The sequence below is a fragment of the Mustela lutreola genome, chromosome 5 (assembly GCF_030435805.1).
Source record: "Mustela lutreola isolate mMusLut2 chromosome 5, mMusLut2.pri, whole genome shotgun sequence".
Taxonomy (NCBI): domain Eukaryota; kingdom Metazoa; phylum Chordata; class Mammalia; order Carnivora; family Mustelidae; genus Mustela; species Mustela lutreola.
In genome coordinates, this window is record NC_081294.1 from 74,611,448 (window position 1) to 74,638,086 (window position 26,639).

Consider the following 26,639-nt stretch of genomic DNA (forward strand, 5'->3'; position numbering starts at 1 on the left):
CTTCATTAATATTTTCAGCTAGGGGTCTTGGGCTATGCAAATGGAATTGAACTGAATCTTTAAGGAGTGCAAGGCCATTCATTGCAGTGTTGTTCATTAAAATAAAAGCTGGAAGTAACCTAGAGGCCCATCCATAAGGGAATGGTACACGAATTATAGTGGGTCTGTTCTGTGGAGCCCTTCTCTAGCTCTTGGGGAGGAATGAGGGGACTTGGAGGTGCTGATATGGACAGACTGCTCTGCAGATTTTATTATTAAGTGAAAAAAGGAAGCTGGGAGCTGAATGTGGAGTATGTCTTGGTACATTTAAAGCAAAAAGCGAATGAATACATATATATGTCAATGTGTACCAGTGTATGAACAAAAAGATATATGCCCAGATATAAAAGAAATTTTTAATAAGGCTGAGTCTGGGAATCAAGACTGGGGCAAGGGAGAGAATTAAGGAAGGGAAGACTTACTTCTCATTGTATACTGTTGGGTGCTATTTGAAATTTTTTTTTTTTTTGGTAAGATTTATTTATTTTAGAGAGTGAGAGAGAATGTGAGCATTGGGAGGGGTGCAGGGAGGGGAAGAGAATCCCAAGCAGACTCCCCACTGAGCCAGGACCCTGACAGAGTACTCCATCCCAGGACCCCAGGATCATGACCAAAGCTGAAACCAAGAGTTGAACACTGAACAGGACACCCCTGAGTTATTTTTTACATCATGTATTCCTTCGATAAAAATTTATGAAGAAAATGGGTGATTTCTCCATTTGTCCTGTGAAGGGAACCTCAAGAAGAAACCAGATTCATGACTCTTCCAGGCTGAGCTGCTACATCTGCCAAGGAGCTTTCCTTTTCTTTCTTCTTCTTTTTGTTGCAGATTTTTATTTAAACTCTAGGTAGTTAACGTATACTGTAGTATTGGTTTCAGGAGCAGAATTTAGTCATTCATCACTTACAGAGAACCCTCAGTGCTCATCAGGAACTCATCAGCCAGTTTGGGATACAGCAACAAGGCAAGAGGATGGTTTGGTTCTGATCCTCATTGTGGCTTAATTCAGTGGAAATAGATTAAGCCTATCTGGGGCATCTTGCTGAACCGTTTGGAAAACAAAACTGTGATCTTTGTCTTCTTAGTGGTGATTTGGAATTTTAACTTCTTGTTGATCATTAGGAAATGACAGAAACCAGCCTTCACCTTCCTTTTCTGACATTCCTTTCACTCACATTCTTGAGGCTCCCCACCCAGTTGTGCTCCAGCACTTAGTCCTTTAACCCTAAATCCCTAAATGCAATTTCCAGGGGCCTCCTAACGGTCTTTTTCACATAACTTCAACAAAAATGGTGGAAGATCCCCTAGCAGCCAGCCGTGACGCTGCCTGGGTCCCCAGAGCCTGGGTCCCCAGAGCCTGAATTCAGGTCCCCTACTGGCTGGATGTGAGCACACAAACCTTCTCACTAAGCCAGTTCTCTGGGACCATCTGCAGAGCATCAAGGGTTTCAATGATTTGTCTTTTGATTCTGCTCAGGGCTGCTTAGGGTATTTATAAGAAGGAGCCTCTCAAAAAACAAGGATCCCCCCTTTTCCCTTGTAAATGGATTGTCACCATTGTCACCATTGGAGAGAGTGGCTGAAGGTGACACTGTGGAAACCAAGTCTGGGTGCAGATATTACCAAGTAGCCAGTAAAGGATAGCAGAATATGCCACCCTAAAACATGATTGTAGAAGTTCAGGACATGGTACCCCAAAATATGCCCTTTTGGTATATTGATTATTTTGAGCATTAGGCATTTGAAGAACAGCAAATGAAGGGAGAGGGTTTCTCTGTATGCCCCTTCTATGCCTGAAAATAGATTGTCCAGAAGGAACGTGATTGCCATAAATCCTCTCTAGGGGAGCCTCATGAACCTGGGAAGATAGACTTATCATAGGAGAGGACCCCGTACCCAGACAGACTCTGTCACAAGCTATCATACTTTCCATCTCTTCTTCTAAGGACACACTCATCTTTTCTAAAAATCATTCACTCTCCTCTGGCAGGTGGACTTCCTCCTACCCTTTCAGGAAGTGTTTAATTCTGAATTCTAAGCTACCTCCGAGAGTTACTAATTTTTCCCTGGGTGTTTCCCTTGTATACATGATATAAACATGTTGCTAAACTTTTGTTTTCCCCTCGTTAATCCTCCTTTTATTACAAGGTTCTCAGCTATGAAGTCAGCAGGGTGGAGGGAAGATGGTTCTCACTCCCCTACAAAGGCCTGTCTGTCTCCTTGGCCAGGGCTGGAGGCTCTTTGTCATGGGAACTTTCCGCAGCCCCTGGGGCTCACCCTCGCCTTGTACTGGGCCTCAGGAGTTATTCCATTGTTGGGATTCAGTGAATTGTTAGAGATGGAGTTTCATTGATCAGAATGTCATGAAGATTATTTTAAGCAGAAAAGAAAATCCGAACAAAGAGCAGCTTAAACTTCTTTTACTTCTTTTAAAACTTTTTAGCAGCATGTTCCCAAAATATAGTTGCCATAAATTTTGTGGCCCCCGAGCATGGGGGAGGGTAGCAGCTAGAAAGGAGACTGTCCTCTTGCACCCAGTTGAGAACAAACAACACAAATTCTTATGCTTTCCATTTTTTCCCTGAAAGCTCACATGTTTCCTAAAAGTCCTTTTTTTCCTTAGAAACTCTTTTCTCCCCTCCTTTTCCTTACTAAATTGGTGTGTCAATTCCTGTGTTAACTGTTCAGGGGGCCATTCTTCTCTGTACTTCTGTATGCATATGAATAAACTCTCACCTTTTCTCCTACTGATCTGTCTTTTGTTAGTTAATTCACAGGCCCTGACCCTGTACAGCCTAACACCGTAGAGGAAAAGTTTTATCCCCAACACAGGACACTAAACATTTCCAGGAAGTGTTATTTATAAAGTGTTAACATTACATGGGGGCAATGACAAAGTTACAATATTCAATAAGAAAACCAGGATTCCAGACTGTGTGTACAGTCTTGTCATCATTGCACAAAACAAATAAAAGCAGAGAAATACATCAGTGGCTCTCCATATCAGGAAATGGGTCATAAAACGTCTGAAGATTGAAACTGTGGAGGAGTGGGTAGAGGAACGGGCAGATAAGTAAGACCCTGGAGTGGGACAGAAGGTCCAGAAGCAGAAACGTATGTATTTGGAAATTGGTGTGTGATTGGGGCTGCAACACAGATCAGTGGGGGAAAAGTCCAATTCCTGACTAGATGATGGGAAACTAGCTTACCATGTGGAGAAAGGCAAGCAAGTGATGCAAACCTACCCTACACACAAAAGCAAACTCCAGCTGGACTCAGACCTAAACGTGAATGGTGGATCCATGAAGGTAAAAGAAGAAAAAAAGAGATGGAATGTAGGAGAATGCGCTTTCGACCTTGGTGGGGAAGGGTTTTGTAATAAGACTAAATACACAAATCATCTCAAAAAGACGTTTGTCTTCAAAACAAGGTGTCACAGACAAATGTAACAAACGAGTGATAGCCTGGGAGAAGATGTTTGCAATGTCTGAAATAGAAGGGTCTAATAGTTAGAATAGATGAAGAACTCCTGAACGAAGATTTCAAAATACTCCAAATGGAAATCCTGTTAAAGAGAGGATGAAGGAATGACAGGAAGAGGCAGTTCACAGAAGGGAGAAACCCACAGGGCGACACAATATAGGAAAAAAGACTCAGCCTCATTAGCAATTAGAGGGATGCAAATTTAAATCACCATATTTCTCATACCAGCAAACATGAGAATGCCGGATAATACCTAGAAGTATTGGCATAGCACAGCCCCCAGGGACAGGCCTTCTGGGGGGGCAGGCAGCTGGGCTGAGTGAAATTAACTGTAGGCATTCCTTCCCAAGCCTGTACTGTGAGCACTTACATAGGCCTGCAGGCGGGGACAGGGATGGGTCTGGTAGCATCATTTGTATTTAGAGCAATGTAGGTGCCCATCACCGTGGGAATGAGAAAGTGAAAGGCTGCAGATGCACAGAACGCGGTACTGAGCAGGAAAGAATCAATGAAGGAGGCTCACATAGAGTGAGAGTGACATGGAGAGACCATAAAAGAACATGGTGTCGAGCAAAAGAGTGTGGAAGGTCATAATTTTGTACCACGATCCCTTTTATGTAACTTACAAACACTCAGTACTCTATTTTTCCATTGGAATCTAAGCTCGAAGAGGGCAGAGATTGTTGGGTTTTGATGGTTTCTAAATACTCCCAGCCTCTAGAACTTTGCACATGGTAGGTTCAAAAGAAATCATTCCTGAATGAATACCAAGTATATACCTATGCATATTCATACTTAATGTAAGTATATGAAATATATTATGTATAAGTACATTAAATACACTGAAGTAGGAGCTTTTTTGGGGTGAGGGAGTGTGGGAATGAGGATAAAGTATGATGGGAAATGAAAATATGATAAGGTTTCACCATCTGAGTCTCGGTTTTACTCAAATTTTTGTATGTGGCTATAGGGGGAGCACTAGGAGAAAACATACCAAAATATGAATTATTCTTAGATGGTGGAAATTAAGGATGACCTTTTGGTTCCTGCTACTTTTCTATATTTTCTAAAAATTCTGTAAGTGTGTTTTATTTTTATTATTCCCAAACCCAGCTCTTGAAAATGTCTTTGAGAGGGGCAGTGCTAAGGTACCAAGTTACCCCCATTGCTTCTGTCAACAACCTCCCATTTCCCCCAAACACCACACACACACATTTACAGAACTGCAGTCTTGCTATCTTAGGTTGTGCCTTGGTCAATAGGCAGCATCAGCAGTCTCTCCTTTTTCTTCCAGACTGATCTCCTAGTTTTAGGGCTGTGTCTGGTTTCCCAGAATAACAGACCTCCTGCCTTCTCTCCTGCCCTGCTGTGAGGGTTTGGGTTCCTGGTCTCAGTCTTCCCCAGTTTGTCTCAGCCTGGTGCTTTCCCTCACTGTATTGGTTGAATGGCGTCTTCCCCCGAATTAACATCCTCCCTGGAATGGGGCCTTATTGGAAATAGGGTGCTGCAGGTGTAGTGAATTAAGATGAAGTCCTGGGGCACCTGGGTGGCTCAGTGGGTTAAGCCTCTGCCTTTGGCTCAGGTCACGATCTCAGGGTCCTGGGATAGAGCCCCACATTAGGCTCTCTGCTCAGCAGGGAGCCTTCCCCCCCCCCCCCCCCCCCCGCTCTCTGCCTGCTGCTCTGCCTACTTGTGCTCTCTCTCTGTCTGTGTCAAATAAATAAATCTTAAAAAAAAAAAAAAAAGATGAAATCCTATTGGAGTAGAGTGGCCCTTAATCCAAAATGACTGGTCCTCAGAAGAGTCAGAAACACAGAAGATCACTATATGACAACAGAGGCAGAGATACAGGAGATAAGCCTACAAGTGAAAGATCTCCCAGGAAACAGGCAGGCGGAAAGGAAGGATCTTACCCTAGAGCCTTCAGAGAAAGCAGAGCCTGAAACATCTTGATTTGGGACCTCTGGCCTCCAGCAGAGTGAGAGCATACGTTCTCTGTGTTATGTCATCACGTGACAGCAGTGCCTGGGCTAATACAGCCCCGTGTACTCAACCAGGCCTTCACCATGGAGGATTTTCAGTGCCCAAGGAAGCCTCTCCTGCCCCCACTTTCCTCTGCCTCTGGTATTCTCAACATCCAAAACCTTGGATGTTAGAAGAAGAGGAAGAAGAGGGAGAGGTCGACTTCATGCCTTTGTTGATGCTAAAATGAGCTCTGGTTGAAAAAAAAATATATGAGATAAGATTTAGTCATTTTCCTCTAATGAAATGTTTGTTTACTTGGTCGCTGCAGCCAACAGAGAAAGATTCGCTCAGAATCTGGAAGATGTACTGCACAGATTAAAATCCAGTGGAATTCTCTCTGTTCTGGCGCTATCACTTCTGAAGCCCCCTTGCAGTGCATCTGTGCTGGCAATGAAGAGTTCGAGCTGTACCACACCCTCTCTACCTGCAGATGCTGGGGTGGGACTTTGGAGTCCTCACTGCTCTCCCACTGTGCTGGGGCTCCACAGGGCTTCTACTGTGGAGGGGAAGAGAAGGAGCTGGCTCTTTTCTGCCTCTTTCTCTGTGTCTCTTCATTGCGGGAGCTCCACAGGGCAGCACTGCGGGGGCCCCAGAGACCGAAGAAGCAGAATCCCCGCAGCTCACAGATGAACAAGCTGTCCTGGGAACAGCCAGGAGCTGTGGGATTGCTCCAGCCAGGCTGAGCCACCTGCAGGTTGAGATCTGCTGGTTCTTCTGCACTGGGGTGCCATTCATCTCTTTCCTTGGAGGACCCCCTCTTCCTACAGCCGCTCTCCAGCTCCTTCAATTCTTATTCCCTCCAGTGTGCTTTCTTCCGCTGGTGCAGCGGATGTTTCTAGACTGCACACATGAGTCACTCACTCATCTGCTGAGACCTTGTGGTGGCTCTTCATTTACCGAAGATGAACTCCAGCTTCTTACATGGGAAGGCCACAGCTAGGTGGTGCGCTTTCATGCCCTTATCCCCTGCTTCTCCCTATCCTGTGGCACCACTGACCGCTCTCTCCATGGGCCTCCTTCCCCTATCTGCGCTGCACAGTTCCCCTGCACTTTTTATGCCTCGCTCCATCCTTCCCATTCCCTTTTGGGTGTTTCTCTCTCCCACACTCTCAGCTTTCATTTGAACATTGTCTCCTTAAAGAAATATATATATATTTTTTAAGATTTTATTTACTTATCAGGGAGAGAGAGCTTGAGTGTGTGCGTGCATAAGCAGGGGGGAGGGGCAAAGGGAGAGGAAAAAGCAGACTCCTCGGCGATCAGGGAGCCAGACACGGGGGTTCCATCCCAGAACCTTGAGATCATGACCTGAGCCAAAGGCAGGTGCTTAACCCACCTGAGCCTCCCAGGTGCCCCTCCTTAGAGAAACCTTTAAACACAGACACACACATGCACACGCACACACACAGAGGATCAGCTGTCCCACTAAGTCAGCTGTTAAAACCGCCCTTTTACTGCATAGCCCTCAGCCTGATTTGCAAAGCCACATTTATTTGCATGATTGTATGAATAATGTCTGTCCCCTCCTCTAGACTCTCAGGTCCTGAGGAAGGAAGCTTGTTGAATCTGGTTCATTATTTCATCCCAGCACCCAGCCTGGAGTCCTGCTCTTACTAGAGGCTTGACGAGTGTTTGTCGCAGGGATGTCAGGTTTTCAGAGAGCTCTGTGAGTAGGGCCCACCCACCTGTGATCTTCTCCTGACATATATTTTCCACATTGAATCTGTGAATTTGCTGCTAGGAAAATACATGCCTGCACGGTGATGGGGTGTGCAGCTCCTTGATTAATGATACCCTATGATGACTAATTTATATAGCATTGTAACTTTTTTTTCAGAGAAATCCTTCATTTCCATCATTTCCATTTGAGGTAATTTGTGCTGCTACTCATCGACTAATGTTCTCTAGAATGGTCTCCAATTTCTCCATATCTCTGATACTTCATGCTGATAGTTGAACTTGTAGAGGAAATGATTTTTCCCCCATTTTTTTGTGTGTAGTGATGAATCTTTTCCATGAAGCTGTTTTTCAAAAAATAGTCTCTTTCTGTATTTGTCAGGAGGTCTGCCTGCCCAGTTCCTTGCTCCTCCTCCTGTGCTCCTCTGTCTTTCCTGCCCATGCTTTTTCTTTTCACAGCAGTGTTTTAGCAACACTCCAGGCTTATGCACTGTCAGTGGTCTGCATGTTTCCAACTGGAACTATTCCTTTGGCCTTTTTTAAACCATGGAGCTCACAAGTACAGCCTCTAGTTTTTCTAGTTCTAGAAAGATTATAGGGGGTGGGGCAGGGGCTAGGGAAGCCTAGCAGAAATCAGGAAGACTGAGTAGAGGAGGTGCTGAAAGAGGAGGTGTTGTGTTCATTGGAGGGAACATCGAACATCGTGATGTTGAAAATCCAGTGGGCTCATTCCCACTGAGCTCTCGGGGGGAACATTATGTACTTACTCTGGGTCAAGTTCTCTGTAGAGACTTTTAGATCCTTCATCTAATCAGGGTGCTGTTGAGGATTCGATTAGATGAAGAATATAAAATTAGATGAAGAATATAATCCTCACCAGCACCCTGCACAAGGACATTGTTATTAATTCACTCACTGACTCATTTATTTCTTTGCTGAGCTAATATTCGCTTTGTACCTAATATGTGCCAGGATTTTCTGGAGGTTCAATGGGATGAGGCATCTGAACAAGTGGGTGAATTGTGTTGTCATTTACAAAGATTAGGGTAAGAGCCAGGATTTGAGTGGGAAAGACAGGCATTCCATATTGGACATGTTACAATTCTAACACCCCAGTTTCCAAATAAGAAAGCTAATTTCCAGTAAATGCCCAAGATTGCATGGTTGCCAGGAGATGGCAATGGACTAGAAGCCAGGTCAGTCTGAGTGCAGAGCCAAACTCTTGGCTCTCCATTCCACAGCCTTGAGGAAACGAAGCACGGCTGCCCTGGGCGCTCACTGGAACCTCTCCCCTGCCCTTGTCCTCAGAAAGCAAATGGCCTCCTTTATCCCACCTGAATTCCTGTCACCCAATGTACACTGTCTTCCTGTATTTCAGAGGTTGATGCTCTTGGCATAAACCATAGAAGAAGACAGTCACATAACTTTAGGTATTAGTTGTAACCCAATGAAAAATTGTCACTGAAGCATCGGTTAATTAGCTCATTTCCTATGATGACTCATTAATGAATGCCCTGGTGAAAGTGCTCCTCCAGATGCTTAGGGAGGAAAATAGAAAAAGATGGAGCTAGTATGGGCAGAGGTCATATCTGTCCCTTGTCCTGAGATAAGCCAGTTCCTGCATCTTGCTCTCAGACATGGAAGCCAGTGATTCTGGCCACAGTGTGGACCTGTTGACTGGCAGGTATGCTCTCACTGCACCAGACCTGCATGTGCTCCGGAGGTGGGGGCATCCCATGACAGCTCATCCCCTGATATCTGTGATCCTCTGCTTCCATTCTATCTTTTTGGATGCTCAAGCAGAGGGCTGGAGGCACACAGTCAGATCCCTGAAGGTACTGGGATTGATTGATACATAAGTGAGTGGTTTGAGGAATTTTCTGCCAAGTTCTCTTAAAAAAAAACAAAACGAAACACAACAAAACACCCAACAACTTGCTTTTAAGACTTGCAGACTTCGCAGCTTAAAAAATATTTTCCCAGTGGTAAAGAAAACAATGTTCAAGTCATTTCTTGCATGTTAAGTAGGCATTTGTTTATACTACCAGCCAGCCTTTCAAACTTCAAGGAAATGTATTTTCTGACGGTGTTGGTCTGTAAAATTTGAAAAGCCTAAAAATATTTAAAGCATGAGAAACAGGTGCAAAACACAGATTCCAGTGGATGCTGGGAGCGCAGGCTTATTCAGCCTTCCAGTACTTCCTCAGGCCCAGGGTGGGCCTTTACTCAAGCTTTCTGGCTTCCTAGCACCCTGGCTCCAAATGGCCTAGTTCCTATGTGCTTTGAGCTCTCTCTACCACCATACAAAGATATTCCTTCTCCTTTTCCCCTCCTCTCTCCTCTTCCATTTTGATAAGTTTGCAAGCAGATTACAAACTGTCATCTCAACATCTTTACCTTCCACAATGGGATCTCACTAGAGATCATAGCAGGTGGCAAATTGGTCTGATTTATCATTATTTGCATTTTTAATCTGTGGTATTTTAGGCCCAGAGAATTTTTTTTGCAGGTCTTAAAATGGCAACACAAACATTGATACATAATTCATTATCTATTTTTTTCATAATACCTGGGTTCACAACCCATTAACAACCAGTAAAGTCATCAGCACTTTAAGCAGGATGAAGCTACAGCTTTAGCTTTCTTGCCCTTACTCTTCTCCTCTCTGGCTTATTGGAATCAGTTGCACCGTCAGCAGCCTCCATGCTGATGTTGTGTCAACATGAAAAGCCTTCTTAGTTGGAGCTTTGTTATTACTCTGAATGACCAAGTCTTCAGTAACTAAAGGGAAGTGTTTTTAGGGCTTCCACAGTCCCTTGACTTGGGAACAGGGGGTACTTTAAATTTAAGCAAAAGGTGAGAAAGCAAGAGGGATACCTCCAGTCCCTGCCCTGTTTTCTCTTTCTTTCCAAATCCCCAAACCTCACTTCCTGTTTTCCTATTGTCCTTTGCTTCTCTACCCCTTCCTGCTCTCACTAGTGTAACTGAGTAGGAAGAAAGATCAACACCTGTAATCCCTTTGAAACAACAGCTCTATAGATAAGCAACACAGTAGACAGGATGCCCTGGAGTTTGGCAAGATGCCAGCAAAATAGAGGGGAGCCTCAGCAGTTTTATCAGAAGGCTGATCAGTAAAGAAAACCAAATGGACTCATTCAAGAAACGTGTAAAGACCTTATTGTGTTCCTGGTGGCAGGGGCTGTAACTCAACCTTATTTTTTTCCATGCTACTTCAGGTGCCTCTCTATATAGAGAGAGCCTCTGTCAGGATGAAACACCTCTGAATAACCCATTCCACGCTGATCTTCCCTTTCTTTGTCCCTGTCTCCTCCTCTTCAGATCAACCAGTTAATCAAAATGTCACTTGTAGGTCCTGCTGTCCAGGAGTTTAGTGGCCACTGGCACTGTACAATGCAGCAAATGGTTGGTCTTCTGTTATTTAACTTGTGTTTGTTTGATCCCTTTAACCACCTCCTAACCTTCTGTAGAGCTTTCCTATCCCACCATGTCTATCAAATAGCTCTATTAGATTCATACATTTAGGAAGAGTTTAAATCATAGATAAAAGTAATCTCTTGCTTCATCAGTTGAAAGGATTATGCTTTCAGGATTTCATTCATTCCCTTCATCAAGGATTTATGGAATGCTTATTAGATTACTGAGCACTGGTCAAGGCATTAGGAAGGTCTTATGGGCCACAATGAGTTTTTCATATCTTTTTAGACCCAAGAAGATAAGAGAGGCATAAGAGGAATCTTTGAGGAGATGCATCATTTCTAAACCAAAAATACTGGCTTGCTGGCAGGCATCTGACTTCAGCCATAATTTACTGGAGGCCTGGACATTGGCTGTAGATCTTGCTAATGACTAGACTCTATTCTGGTGATATATTATAGTGACTCAAAAACAGTAGACTAGGCCACTGAATCTAGCTTTCCCTGCGTGAGCTTTTCTAGTCAGGAGCAGCCGTCCCCAGGGCAAGTGTCTTAGAGGATCTAGAGGATGACATAGGACACCTCCAGTCAGGACCAGATCTCTTTTATTTACAGCGGATGTCATGGGTCACCCACATACATGTGGCTACAGTCAGCAGCACGCAGTTCCTTTAAAGTAGGGCAGACTCCTAAAGAGTGCATTTTAGAACACACACTTGCTCTTCATTCTTTTATTACAAATTGACTTGTCTTTTGCTAAGCTGCTCTCTTCTCTGAGAAGATTTATAATGTCAGGAATGCACATACAAGGATAGTTGAATAAGTAATAAAGTTCTAAAGGAACGCTTGTGTTAATTTATAATGCGCCATTTGTCGACAATGTGAAAGACATTATTTCAAACAAAGGTAACTAGGAGATGTTAATAGCCAGCAAATGTATTTATGCTAGCTCTTATTCTGAGTAAGGCAGTGCCTTGTAGAACACATTTGTCATCATGTTAGGAGTGCTCTTAATTGTCTCTAATTGCCATAATTTACTTTTTAAATCAAAATATCATGCTTTCCACAAACTTCCAGTTTTAGATATTAGATATACTAAAATATGCCAGATTTTTGGTTTTAGTAAAGGAAACAAATGGCTCAGATATTATTCCACATGCTAGTCAAGCATCGTTTTTTCAGGAAGGCTGGACTGTTCACAGATTGTAGAGAATTGGGCAATTGGGCAATTATCCAGAAAACTGAATCCAGGAAAAAAAAAAAGTTTTGTTTTTTTTTTTTTCTGGAATTTTTCCCTCCCTCTTGGGCCAGAAATTGCTAAGTATACTGGATTAGCCACTTTTACATGGCCTGTGAAGATTCAGTCTGAAGCTGAGGGAACAAACAAAATTCTACCAACATGGGGCTTCACTGACCTTATTGCTGGTTGATGGAGTTTATTATACAGAGACAATGAAAGAACAGGCAATAGCTACATTCTTTGGGGGCCTCTTTGGGTAATCTCATCTACATCCACCAATTTTTTTAGATGAGGCTATGAACAATGCAGGATTGGGGAAGTTGTTCCAATTCAGTAGATGGGTCCAAGATAAGGGGAACAGATGGAATAATATTAGTTAATTCCAGGATTCTTCATCTATTCACATCTGTAGTGCCCCACAGCTTTTGGTAAGCTTGTCCCTTCTGTCTGTGGCTGTGGGCGATCCATTCCTTTGGAGAGGCTTCCATGGTCTCATGCATGCATATCTAAATTGTCTCTCCTTGTGTCCCAGTGCCTCACACGCCAAATCCTCTAATTCAGCTGACCTACCAGTGAAGTGAATTTCTAACACTCTAGCTTTTATCATTTTCATCACAATCACAAATCACAAATCTAATCACTATCTCAGTGGCTCTTCATGTCCTACAGGATAGCTTCCACAGTGCTCAGCCTGACACACAGAGCCCCCTGAGATCTGCCCCTGAACCGTCTCTGCAGCATTCCTCCTGCGTGCCCCTACAGGAAGCTTTTGTTCTAGTCCCATGCAGCTTCTTGGCTGTCCCTTGCCTGCTCTGGGCCATTCCGGACCTTACCTTCATTTGCCTCCTCCAAATGCCCACCTCTCTCTTCCCACTGATCCAATTCCTCTGCCTCAGCAAGACCCAGCCCCATTCTGTTTCCTCTTTTGAGATCTCCCTGAACACCATGGTTCATGGGACCTCCTTCGGCTGAATCAGTAACCATCCTTGGCCACCTAATTTTGTCCCTAACATCTTATTAGGACAATGAACTTCTCTCCTGTAGTTAACATCTTTTCCCAGCTCTGTTGTCAGCCTTGCATGTGACACATTTTTGAATGCTCCCAGGAATCCTAGGCTCTGGTTGAATAGCAGGATGAGAAATGCTGAGGCTGGTTGTAGTTTCTGCCCTTCCAGGTGCACCTTCTGCAATGGGGGTATTCCATACTTTCATCATTCAGATAAAGACCAATGAACCTGAGAAGCCCAGTGCATGAACAGTTCTCCCAGAATGGCTAAGAGCTGGCTCTGGGCTCTGAGTGCCTAGTGGTTTCGCTACTTCTTAGCTATATGATATCTCTTTACCTCTGTGCCCTCATCGAAAAGGAGGATAATAATGGTACCCATATTAATGGTTGTTTTTAAACACCTCCTCCTTTAAATAGTGTCAGTTGATAGTAAAAGCACAGGATCACTCCATTATTGAATGGTGGACTTTGGAGATGGGTCTCCATTCCCCAGGCTAGTCTGGTCGTCTGGGTGTTCTCAGAGGGTGGAATTACAGGGTTTTTGCCCTGGGCCCATCTGCAGAGTTAAGAAGCCCAATGACACAAGAACAATTTTGTTTTATTTTCATTTACCTTTCCCTTATTCCCCGGGTAGAACAATAGTAATAGCTTGCTAAACCGAGAAAGGCTGCCAGCAAGCCTTTCTTGCATTGGGTAGGAGACTGGATCTAGGAGCAACACAGTCCAGGACAGGATAGAGAGCTGGATAAGATATATCAAAACCATTCAGGTGAGACAATCAAGAAATCCCAGACCTGGGCTAGGAAAAATTCACAGGTGTCCTAGACACTACTGAGCTCCGTGGGGCAGAGCCCAGTGAGGCGCTTACCTCCAAACCACAACACTATCCTGCCTATGTGCTGCTTGTCTATTACTGTGTAGATTTGTGTTTAGGTCACCTCTTGTTCACATTTAGGTGGTTTCAAATATTTCATCTAATGGACTGCTTTTCCTTCAGGCCTGCGTCTGGCAAGGTTGAGGAACTCCCCTTCCTCCCATGGGCCGGTGAGACCCCAAGGCCCTCACCTTGGGTTAGACCAGAAGACAACCCATTTGACTAATGGACACACCTGGAAGAGCCCTCTGTCTGCAGAGTGGTGAGTGGGAGAGTTACCTTGAATTCAGTCTCAATGTTGGCTAGTCTGGCCAATTCGTTGCTTAGCTCCAGCGCGGTGAGGACAGGGTCTTCACTGGACAGAGACAAGTAGGCAGCGCTGGCCAGTCCCTTGTAGGCATTCATGCGGGAGCGCGAGTGGCTGAACGAGTCCTTCCGCTGCTTCTCGGTGCACTCATTGCACTTGCAGAAGTAATCGTGTGGCCGCTCAATGCGGGCGCCCTTGAGCAGGAGGATGTGCACGATCTCATACTCCTGGCAGTGCGCTGCCAGGATGATGGGTGTGATGTCGTGGGAGAAGCGTGTGCCATCCTCGTCGTAGGCGTAGAAGTCGTCGTCGCGCAACTCTTGCTCCAGTGGGCTGAGGGTCAGTCGCTGGCCCTGCGCGAAGGCCGGGTGGTTGAGGATGGCCTCCACGATGCGCACATAGCCCTTGCTGATGGCCAGCAGCAGCGCGTCCCCCACCCGCGCCAGGTTCTCCTTCTTGAGCAGCAGCTCCGTGACCTCCAGGTGCTCGTTGCCCACAGCCAGCTGCAGTGCGTTTTGCCCCATGTAGTCCACGCAGTTGAAGTTGAGGGTCTTGGACTCCTCCAGCATCTTCCTGACAACAGGGATATTGCCATACTCCGCCGAGTCCAGGAAGCGCTCCTCCTCGGGCGTCAGGCTGGTGCCCTTCTCGTTGAACATGTATGCGGGACCCCGGATGGCCTGGCGGCGGCCCTTTTCCCTCAGTGTCGTGTGCCGGCGCTGCATGTTTTTGAAGGTGCCGCTCCCCAGCCTATGGGAGTACAAGGCAGAGATGCTTGGTTACTCTCCCAGGGGCCTGCAGGGTGTCCAGGGGCAGAGCAGACCCAGGTTGTCAAGGTGAAAAAGAATCTCACAAGCAAGATCGTAGGAGAAATTATGAAATCTTATTAGAAACCATTCTCCGCTTGCTGAGATGAAGACTGGTTAGTGAACCTGAACTATTCCTATTCATATAGAGGGATATTGATTAGGCTATCCAGCATCTGTGCGTCTCAGGTGGAGGAATGGTGACAGACTGAAATGTGGCTTCAGGTGGAGGGTAATGGGAGATAGGGAGTGTGTGGGGTAGGAATGCAGTCCAAACAGGCCAGTGACTATGAGTTTTCTCTCAGTGTGTGCCAAGTTCAGCACCTCACTTAATTTCTCTGGGCTTTGATACCTTGCTTCTCTGTGAATTTACCTGTACAATGTGGGTCATAGGGTCCATCAGAGGGTTAAGTGAGGTGACATGTATTAGAAAGGCATGTTGGTATCCTCCTGCCTGTTGGCACACCCAGTTCCCCCAGAGCTCTGCTGCAGACCTGGCCACTGCAGATACTGCTCTCTTTGCTTCGGGTGCATTGTCCCCTTGAGCTCCCTCACTGTGACAGCCCTCCCACAACACACAGGTGTGGCCACACGCCTCTGTTTCCACATCTGGTCCTGTCCCCGGTGGCTGTGCTGTATGGGGAACCTGTTTGGGGACCGTGCTTGCTTTCTTGTTCCTGTTGAAGGCTGAGCAACACTGAAAGGGCAAGGTGTGGCAGTAAGTGGGCCTGGACACAGTGCCACTTACTGATGACCACTGAGGAAATTCAGCCCTAGCTTCCTCAGATCAAACCTGGATTTTTGTATGGTTGGAAGAGCAAGTTAGTTTAGAAGCTGGGTTTATTTTTCACTTGTTCTTTGCTATTGTGGCAGGTAGAGGTTAATACTAATACTTGGTAATAATGGTTAAACATCTATTAAGCACCTATTCTCTGCCAGGCACAATACTGAGAAGTTAATAATTTCACCTATATTACTTGTGCAATTCTGGCATCGATCCTATTACAGGTTATATTGCTGACACAAGTAGGACTGAGAGACAGGCTTTGAAGTTGGACGGCTTAGAGGAGGAGTCCCTCTTCCACCTTTGGCCACCTTGGTAACTTTGGGTAAGTAACCTAGTCTTTAGTTTGCCAGGGTTTTAAAAAGGTCAGACTAGAGAAAATAAAAGGTATTTTGTCATTTGGGACTGAGTCAGGCACCCCATCTCCAGCTAGCAGTGAGACTTCAAATGGATCCCTGGCTCAGGGATGCTTTCATTATAATATAGAGTTCTGACCACTTGTTCCCTAAATCTCTACAGACTTGAACAGCTGATTCTCCAGTGGCCCTACCCATATTTTCTATTCTTTTTTTTCTTTCTAGTCTACCCCTACTCGCATTAAATTAGAATGGCATACGTTTCGATAAGACAGTATATATTCTTTTTTTTTTTTTTTTAAAGACAGTATATATTCTAAAGAGTAAGTACTTGGGGATTTATTTTGAACTATTTTCTGGGTTTCCAGTAGTCTTTTTTTTAATTGGTTATATCTCCATGCATTAAAAATACTTATTTTGCTTAAGCCATTTATAAAAAAATAAAAGTAATCCCAGAAGAAGGACTTTAAACTAAATCTATTGTTTTGAGATTTCAAAAAAGTGGCAATCTTGTGATCTTTAAAATTCTGGGCTCTATTTGGTTTTCTGCTTGTTTTACGCTTTGACCTGCTCAAACCTTTATAGTTTTAGCTCCTTTAGGGGGCCCTGTCTGGCATAAGCCAAAAGACTTGGAGCTCAGAGCTTATGCTCTAATCTTGCCTAGGGCTGAGGCCCACACTTTTGGGGGGAAGCTGCTGAACTCTTCAACAGAATGACTTCTTCATCTGCAGAAAATTAGAAGGAATAATTATGGATAACTCCGTCAAAATGTAACCGTGGGTGATAAATTCTAGCAGAGAGCTCTGCACTCCTTTAGGAAGAGATCCAAACTGCCATCCACTTTTCTAAAGTGCATTTGGATAAAAGATTTCTGGGGAAAAGGTTCTCAAGATTCAAGTCCATGAGCTTCTCTGAGCCCATTTCTCTCAACAATGCTGTCTTCCCAGGGAGAGAGGCTGCTTATTGATGCCAAAAGCAGACTGTAGATTGGGAATCCACTAGAGACCTCTATAGGAGAGGGACTCAACAAATAGGGTGCAGGCATTTTATTACAGGTTTTTCAGAGGGAAGAAAGAGACTGAGTTGAAAGCTAAACAGTCACCTCATTTGTATCCCCAAAGAGCCTTGTTTCAGAGGATGTTATGATGTCAGTTTCAAGGTCTGTCATCTGGGTACACACACACGCAGAGGGCGAATTGAGCCCATAGAAGACTTATCGTCTTTCTGATAGGATTACTTAGTGTGTCCTACGATGAGGCTGACACCCCTCTCTGGAGCACCTCTCTGGATTTAGCCATTACGACTCAACCTGAGAAAAGATGGTTTCCACTCAGGAGTGTGGTGTGTCAGAAATGAGATGGCAGCTGTCCTAGAAGGAGCCAGGGCTTCAGCTTGTTTCCATGTCACTTTTCCATTAGAGGTGTGCTCAAGAGGGAGAATAGGTCAAACTCCAAGGTCAAGGGCATACAACTAATACATAGCAACCATCCATGGAGATATTAATTCAAAGGAAATATAGTAACTACTGAACCAAGTCAGAGCAGAGAACATTTCACCAGGAACATGCAAGTACCCAATCTAAATTCAGAATCTGTATGAATATCATAGACATCGCAGCTTAAAACCTTAAGGGATGTTAAAACATTGTTTGATAATTTCCCTCATTAGACAATGAACAAACATGAAAGCAAGGGGTTAGCATTCTTATTTTTTAAGCGAAACAGAAACACTAAACCTTAGGGCAAATAATTTCTGCACAAGAGTGGAGTGTCATATAAATCTTGATGTTTCTATAATAATTATATTTTATTTAGGAAAAAGTACATGTGTATGCCTAGTATTTGTCAGGATTTGTCAAATGTCCTCCCCATTTGACATGCATTTTTCTGAATGACCTTGAAAGCAGACACCTAGATGTAGTAAGAAACAAACAAGCCATTTTCTCCCAGCTTTTAAAATCAGCTTTGAGATACATTTGGATGCTTACAGAATTGTCAGTTCTGCTCTTTCCCTAGGAGAATTTGGCCTTAATGAAACCTTCTGGGCCCTCAAGTCATGTATACATCCTAGGGTATACTGGGGCATCCTGTGCTGTGAGGTCACTTTCATCATAAAGCACTTTACAGCAGACCGTGGAGCCACGTGAGTTCCTTCAGACATTGGTTTGGGCCTTTTACCTTACTGGGGGCTTCTTATTTGCTCTGACTCCCTCTTATCCTGATACCCCTCTAATCATGCTTTTTAAGCATTTATTTTTTCAGCTTTGTAGAGGTAAGGTTGACAAAATTCTGAAATATTTAAAATATGCATTGTGGTGTTTTGATGTAAGCACGTGTCATGGAAGGGATCCCACCATCTAGTTAATTAACACATTCATCGCCTCACATGTATGTATTTGGTGAGAACATTAAGTTCTCTCTTAGAAAATTTTGTTTATGTAATACAGTATTGTCAATCATTATAGTCACTGCGTTGTACACTAGATCTTCATCTTATGGCTAAAAATTTGTACTCTTTTACCAACCTTTCCCTGGCTGCCTAATTTCAGCATTTTTATCCTTGCAAATATATTTAGCCTTACTAATAATCTTGACATTATGAAGAGTCAGGGTTTAGCCATACATTTCAGATGGGTTGGGAAAAATCCACAAAAGGTGATATGTCAAAAAGATAAAGTCATTTGGCTCACAATAGCTGATGGCCACAACTCACACTCATGAATCAGCTGTGTTGCTCTGCTGGAGTGTGGGGATATTGTCCCAGTTTAAGGACCAATAACAAGCAAAATGAGTCTCCTTAAAATCCAATTAGTATTTGATTGCCCTTACTCTAATATTTTTCTTAAAAATGAACTTTGAATGCAAATGCCTTTTTATTTGCATATATTATTGATATAATGAGTGATCAGACTCATCAAACATCTCCATTAAGGTACTGTGTTTTTCATCTTTCATAAATGCATACATTGACATTTGATGTCATTGAGAAGAAGGGTTTCAGTGGAAACAAAACCATATTTGAGAGGAGGACTGATTATTAAACTCCCTCTTGATCCCTTGGTTGCTATTTTTATCAAACTGCTTTTACAGATGCATCAGCCAGTCTGAAGAAAGCCAGATGTCAGTGTTCCATGAAAAGTATAAATTCTGCACCCTATATCCAGCTGCAAATAAGCATGACCATTAAGCATTTTGGAGACAGGGATTGTGATTGATTACTGATGAAGAAAAGGACACTTAATCAAAATGTCTTTTTGGAGACATTTGTTGTCTTTTTCATAAAATTGCTCCATGCACCATAGGTCTCTGTGGAAATCACCCAAGCCTGAAACTAATTCAGTCTGTAACATTCCACAACTGAACGTTGAACCGAACAAAATCCAGGAGTTAGTCTAGTTACCTACGAAGACCCAGCTCTGGTCTGTGCATTCTATCCCAAGTGTACACAGTCTGAGTTTTAGTCCAGAGCAACAGTGATAAATATTCAAGTAATATAGATTTAGGAGACTAAATCTCAGTTCTCTTACCAAAATAAAAGAATAGTAAAATCCATCCTCCCTGCATCTCAGTCACAGTGAAAATGCATGTATATGACATATCCTGGATACTGTGAGCATTATGCAAATGTCCATGACAGTAACGATCGAAATCTTATATACTAGTACACTTAAGTAAATGACTATAAATTGGCTTATGTTTTACTCTCCACTGATATAGTCAGCTTAGCTATTTTTCTAAATGACTGTATAATAGTAATAACTAACAAATATTACACATTTGCCATGTGCCAGACACTCTGATAAGTGCTTTATATGAATTATTGTTTTAGTTCACACAAATCATAGGATAAGCTTATCAGTTTTCCTCAGTGACTAATCGTAATGATTAACATTTAGTACACATTAAGCACATTGCAGACACTATGCTGAATACTTTACATATATTAATATTTTAAATTCTCATAAACTACTACATGTTGCTGGTGCTGTTGTCATTCCCATTTAACAGGTGATGAAATGAGGCTGAGAGAAATTAGCCACTTTTGTTAAAGCTACATAACTTGTTAGTGGTAGATCCACTATTAGGGGTCTCATCTGTTTGGTTTCAAAGCCAATGCTTTGGGCTGATAGGCCAATGCCATCCTCTTCTTCCTCCATTTTTTCTAAATTTCTTTAGACTGTAAATTTTTTTCATTAGAGTGCAGGATCCTTGAGGGCAGAGGAATTACTTGTTTATATGGCATATGTATCTGGCGCCCCATACTCTTGGTGCATGGTCAAATAATGTAATCAGTTCTTAAATACTTATTTGGGTTGGTCATTAAAGAAGATCAATAAAGCGGGAGGTGTTAGTGTTTACAAATATTGGAGCCATATGAACCTGTAATTATTATTTCCTGTTTGTGCTGATAACTTTTAAAATAAGGCATAAGTTCCAAGGCCAAATTATTTTGCAGCTCCACTATAAATAATGGTCTATAAGTTGCTAAAGGAGACCATTAATATCAGAGGGTATATTAAGTCCCTTGGGTGACTGGGGCATTTCCACTTCTTCAGGATACTTCTGAAAAATTTTCTAGAGGCATCCAGTTAATTTTTAAGTATCATCTTCCTTATTCTGTTGAAGCTGAGGTGAGATAGTACCTATGAGTTACAGTGCCTAGTAAGTGTGCTAGTAACATTGGATTCTATTAACTCTCTTAGTTTAATATAATCATAATAATTATGGATCTATAGCATTCAGATTCTTACCTAAGTTAGTGGCAGTGATTTTCTTGTACAACACATGCATTTCGAATAAAAGGAAAGTATCCACGTGGTTATCCCGTGAATATACATGAGTTCATATACCTTACCATTCAGGTCCTATGAGAATAGCAAAAATATCCTTTTGCTACTCATTATAATACATTATATTGAGATATACTTTCCAAAGAATTCTGCTTGAGATCTGCTTTCCAAATACAATAATGTGTTATATTTTTTCCATTACATCTTGGACTGAAAATATTATCTAGATTCCTGAATGCTAATAAATGATTTTATCAACAACTTACTTTTCAACAAATGATATCATTTAGAGGTTATTCTCTATATTTTCAAAATACATTATATATTAGCCATACAAATATAACTAGTGCTTTGTATGTGCTTCTTTTATTTATTCTTTCTTTTTAATCCTTATTTGTCTTATTTGGAACTGAGGAGTTATGAACCTGAATGTCTGTATCTCACTATGTATATCTCCAGATAGAGCTGAAATGACAAGTTCTTACAGTTATATATTTTTTCCCCAAAGATTTGTCTTGGTGTAAAATATATATGTGTAACCTTTTAACTGTTAAATTAACTTTTGTAACAGGAAAGCCTGAAATGATCATCCACTACTGTGAAAATAAGAGAGGCTCTTAAATTGTGAAATGACAGTACTGAATAAAGTAACATGCTGAATATTTATCTGGGGAGAAATGTTGATTGCCTTTCCTTGAGCAAGAAATCCTGGCAGTTCTCATCCAGGATACCACATGTATTTGAAATTAGCCTCAGTGAGGTTCCACATAGTTCTCATTTTTTCTGGGTTAATTACTGCCAGAAGGAGTTAGCTAATCTGTATGCCCCTAAGTTTAGGAGCAAGTGTTTTTGGAAATTTTTATGAAATGTAATTGTGACGTAGAACCTTGGTAAGTTGTTAAATAATTAAGCCAATGCCATTGTTTAAAAAATCTTAGAGAGTGAATTTGTATCATATTCATAATGGATATTCTGAATTTAATGTGTATTCATTCATAAATCTGATGTGTATCCAGTGGTTCAGAAACAGGACCCACCAGCAGGTGGCATTCTGAGGCAAAAATTCACTGAGTGCCACCAGACAGGGTCAATCATTATTGCCTCTTTCAAATCTACCCTGAATTCATTAAGCCTTTAAATTACAATTAATGGCAACAGCATCTTGATTAAGTCTATTCAGTCACACTTAAGTGAATTTACAACTTCACATGTATAGGAGATTCTGTGTTAAGAGTTTCAAAGCTTGTGTCAAAGCCCTGCCCAGATTACATCTTTTTTATTAAGAGCATATTCATTATGTCAAAATGGACATCTAAAGGACATATTTTCCACAAGTAAAAGGAAAGAAAAAGCAACAGCATCTTTCTTCCCACCTGTAGTTCTTTCATGGTGGCTACTTATCAGAAAACAGCCTTCCTCTTCCTATCTCCATATTTATGTTAAGATAAATAGTCACAAAAATGTCAAATTAAAAAGCTGTCAGTAGTGAAGTAGGAGGAGAACAGACAACACATATATACTCTCTTCCAGGAATAAAAGAAAAAAACTGCACTCTAGTACAAAAAGAGACTGGGTTACCAGGATGAGTTGTCTATTTTAAATAGATTTTTAAACTTAGACTTCCAAGGAAAAGTGAAAAAAAAATTCCTCTGCCAACCCAACAAATAAGAAAGATTTCAGATCCAGATTTACATCTAAAAATCCAAGCAATGCACAGGAGGAAAAGAGCTAATAAATAAAAGTTTAATTCCCTATTTCAGCAAGAAAACAGCGTCTGCTGGAAAAATCAGTATGAAAGAATCATCATAGTTGCTTACATTGAGGGAGAAATAAGCAGGCTGGTCCCTCCTCTCTAGATGACCGGAATCCGGTGTTGAGTCCCGGGAATCTGGCTCCCCATGGGTGGTAGCTGAGGAGACGCTGCTCTCCGTGGTGCTGAAGTGTAGAGCTGGTCAAGTGAGTGGAGTTGCGAAGATGTGAAAGCGCGCTTCTCTGTCCTTTGTGCTGCAATGGTAAAAACTCGCCTTCCGAGGCAGACTTGCCTTATGGTTCTTTTCCTAATCTGGGGGAAATTTCCCAGGGAACATGACGGAGAAGGATCTGTGTGTGAGACTGACATGTGGCGTGCTGATGGGTTGGTATAGTTCCCACCCCTTCTCCCAGACAGTAGCTTTGAAAGGGAGGTGTCGACTCTGCCTTCCACCATAGAGCCTCAGGATTTCTACCTGCCCCCTCTCACATCCCAGAGCAGTGCACCACACACACACACAGGCATGCACACACCTCAATTATGTAAGGGAGCAGGTTCTGGCTCCTGAGGCAGAATATTCATCTGTTTAAATAAATGAAAAATGAGGAATGAATTGATCTCCTACCTGTTGTGTCTGTGAGTGGTTACACAGGGAAGGAGTTGAAAAGAAAACTAAAACCAGAAGAACCTCAAGAATGTCAGAAGTAGTTTTGTTTTTGTTTTTAATAAGCTTTAAGGTCACACCCCACTTTGTCTTCTATGAATGATGCATCTCCTCTAACTTTGCCCTTTTGTTTCATGACCTTTTAACATTGTCTAAGATCAGGAAAAAGTCAGTGGTATAGATCAAGTCTGATGTTAATAAGAGGACTTTAAAAGAATTAGCTTTCATTTGTAACTTTCCATTTTTTGTAAGGTAATTCCTAATGCAGAAATCCATTTCCCCCACAATCCCCACTCTCACCAATTGCCTTGTTAACAAATGGCCTGTGATTCTTACACACTAAAGTATTTTGATAGCCTCATGAGAGAGAAACCTTCTTAATTGAAATATTGCCTGTGTGCAAAAAACCAGGATTACTCCCAGGATCTACCTCTGTCACTGAACAATAAATCAGAATGCTTATTCTTTGAAACCAACTCATGGATTAACAACTCACAGTCTGTAGAGACTGTGTCTGTGTATAAATGTAATACTTAGAATACTTAGGTTTAAAGAATTGGTTTATAATATAATGTACTTTTCACAATGCCATTCTGTGTTTATATGCAAATCAGATTGCATTAGTTTATTAATCTGCCACTACCATTTTTCTCTGGAAGTGACATGGTATGTGGGGGGGAAGACCCTGGAATTTTGATTCATTTATTGACTGTGTGATTTGGGGCATAATACTGAACCTCATTGAACCTCTGTCTCCTTATATGTAAATGGTGGGTAATATTATGGGGGCCAATAATGCCTTTTTCCAAATGCATGGTGATAATTAGCTGAAATAACATATAAAAAGCTCCCAGAAGAGTCAGTTAGCATATAAGGGGTTCATAACGTTTGTGTTTTCTTCCTTTCTTTATTCAGAGAAGTTAAATTCTCTAGTTTCAACTCTCTTAAATGCTTGACAACAAACTAATTTTATTCCTGTAAGCCTCTACACAAGATTTCCAATGTAAATTATTGTGCTTTATTGGATAAAATACCTTTTTAAAATGAAATTGTCTTAAAATTAAGACTTTTTCTTTTAAAAATTTAAGTCTTGAAGAACAAGGGAATTTTATTTTTAATCAGAATCAGGAGCGAATGTATTGAACTCATTTGAATAGAATATTAATGAATTAAGAGCTATTTATCACATTAATAATCACATTGAAGTGTAGAGCTGAATATGTGAAGCCAACAAAAGTGTCTTACACAGCCACAAAGTTAGCAGGTTAGCTGTGATACTGGAAATATTCTTTTGATTGGAATCCTCATCATCATGATTAGTGAAGTTTTATAGATTAAGAGATTCTTAATTATAAAATACTTTCTTAAGGATACTGAGTTGTGGCTTTTAGTATAATGCTAGAGGTGAAGTCTTTTTTTTTTTTAAGATTTTATTTATTTATTTGACACAGAGAGAGAGAGAGAGAGATCACAAGTAGGCAGAGAGGCAGGCAGAGGGGGAGGGGGAAGAAGACTCCCTGCTGGGCAGAGATCAGATGTGGGGCACAATCCCAGGACCCTGAGATCATGACCTGAGCAGAAGGCAGAGGTTTAACCCACTGAGCCACCCAGGCACCCCTAGAGATGAAGTCTTATTATATTGTTTTTAATAAATAACAAAAAGGATATTTTCATGAAATTCTGACATGAACTGTGTTCTTGTTTCCACTCATCATGAGCTCATTAGAAAACAAGTCATATTTTAAAAAGTGTGACAATGACAGTGCAATAGTTACATATATAGAGGAAATGAGCTAATTATTTTATAGCTATATTAACTGAAACAGGTCAGAATTGGGCTAGATAGCTCTTCAAAAGTGACTGGTTAAGACAACATTTGTGAGGAATCCATCCTTCATTATCCACATTATTTGAGAGCTTTATAACTTCTAGAAGATATTGTATACAACTTTCATTCAATGGGTTAATACTTATAATCTAAAAAAAAGTTACATACATGTCAAAATATTTTCATTATGTAAAATACAGAAATAATAGGTCCTATCAATGGTGAAATTTCAGAAGACTATAGATGCCTAAGGTTCCTGTGTAAGGTCTTGAGCTTTGTTTTCTCCTTGGCTCACAGTAGAGTTCATACCATTCTGGTCAAACTTCTTATATTTTAAGTTCAAATCTTCCAGTCCCTCAGTTTTATCACCTGTAAAATGTAAGTAATAACAATCTCTCATGTGTGGAGTTACAGTGAGGATAAAATGAGACAACTCACATGAAGTGCTAACAGCAATGCCAGGCACATAGAGCTCAGTATACATCAATTTCCATTAGTGCTTAACAGCTCACTCTGTGACTTAGCAGTGAACACACTATTGATCTGTGGTTCTCAGACTTTGTGTGCTCTATTGTCACCTAATCAGCCTGTTGAAAATATAAAATATAAAAATATATGAAAATATATAAAATTGATATATGAAAAAATATAAAATATGAAAATATAAAAATACAATTTTTTGCCCTTCCCTGGGGAATTTGCATTTTTTTTAAAGAACTTGTGGTTATTCTGTTGCAGGAAATTCATAAATCACACTGTGAGGAAACACTGCTCTTGTCTATTGGAAGAGTAATTTGTTTTGGAAACTGCAGCCATGAGTGTGAAAGTCTACTTCAAGTGACTGAACCCCATGCTACTTTGGTTACTGGACAGACCTGGCTTTTTCTCCTAGATAGAAGTAGCAGTATAGTAGTCTGACTTCTTCGTATACTTTTCTTTAATTTAAATTCAATTATCCAATATATAGTGTATCATTAGTTTCAGACATAGTGATTTAAGAAAGTGATGTAAAAAAAAAAAGTGATATAAATAAGTCCCATAGGAAAAAGAAATCCAGTTGAAATTGCCAGAAGCCACCATGTTAAACTCATACTCAAAAAGAATAGGTGATCTACCTCATCTTGGTTGACGGAGGTGTCACTGCAAAACTTCTCCAGAGTGAACACAGATCTGATAAAAATCTTGTGCTCTACACTGTTCTCAGGTCATGAAAAATTGTGTCTTAATTCAGCAGGTGAGGAGTGACTTGACATGGCATTGTGTCTTAAAGTGATGATAAGAATAAAGCTAATTTAATGCTGTTCATTTTATGGAAAATTTTTGATCTTTTTTGGGCAGTAAACTTGTAGATTTCAGTGGTTGTGCCCTTAAAGCACTTAAATCCACTATAATTGGCTAGTAACCTATTAAACTTTTCTTTAAAAAGCAAGCAGGAAGTAATGCCATAAATAATTACTTATACATGGTGATTCCCTTTCAGGGAAGGTCTTGCACAGAGGTGACAGTCCCTGACAGACTCCAGATTTCATATCCTTTGGGGTTTGCCTCAGCTGCAGAGAGCCATCTTAGCTGACAT

General features: G+C 41.6%; 1 protein-coding gene across 1 annotated transcript in view; it reads right to left on the reverse strand.

The window, feature by feature from the left end:
* The window catches only part of TRPC7 (transient receptor potential cation channel subfamily C member 7), a 146,504-nt gene extending 123,646 nt beyond the window's left edge, over positions 1 to 22,858 (reverse strand). Inside the window, exons 1-2 of the mRNA XM_059174643.1 lie at positions 22,639 to 22,858; positions 14,059 to 14,836 (exon numbers count right to left, since the gene is read on the reverse strand). Coding sequence (XP_059030626.1) covers positions 14,059 to 14,836; positions 22,639 to 22,640 — 780 coding nt within the window. The 5' untranslated portion in view covers positions 22,641 to 22,858. The remainder of the gene's footprint in view (positions 1 to 14,058; positions 14,837 to 22,638) is intronic.
* Between the last annotated feature and the right edge of the window lie 3,781 nt (positions 22,859 to 26,639).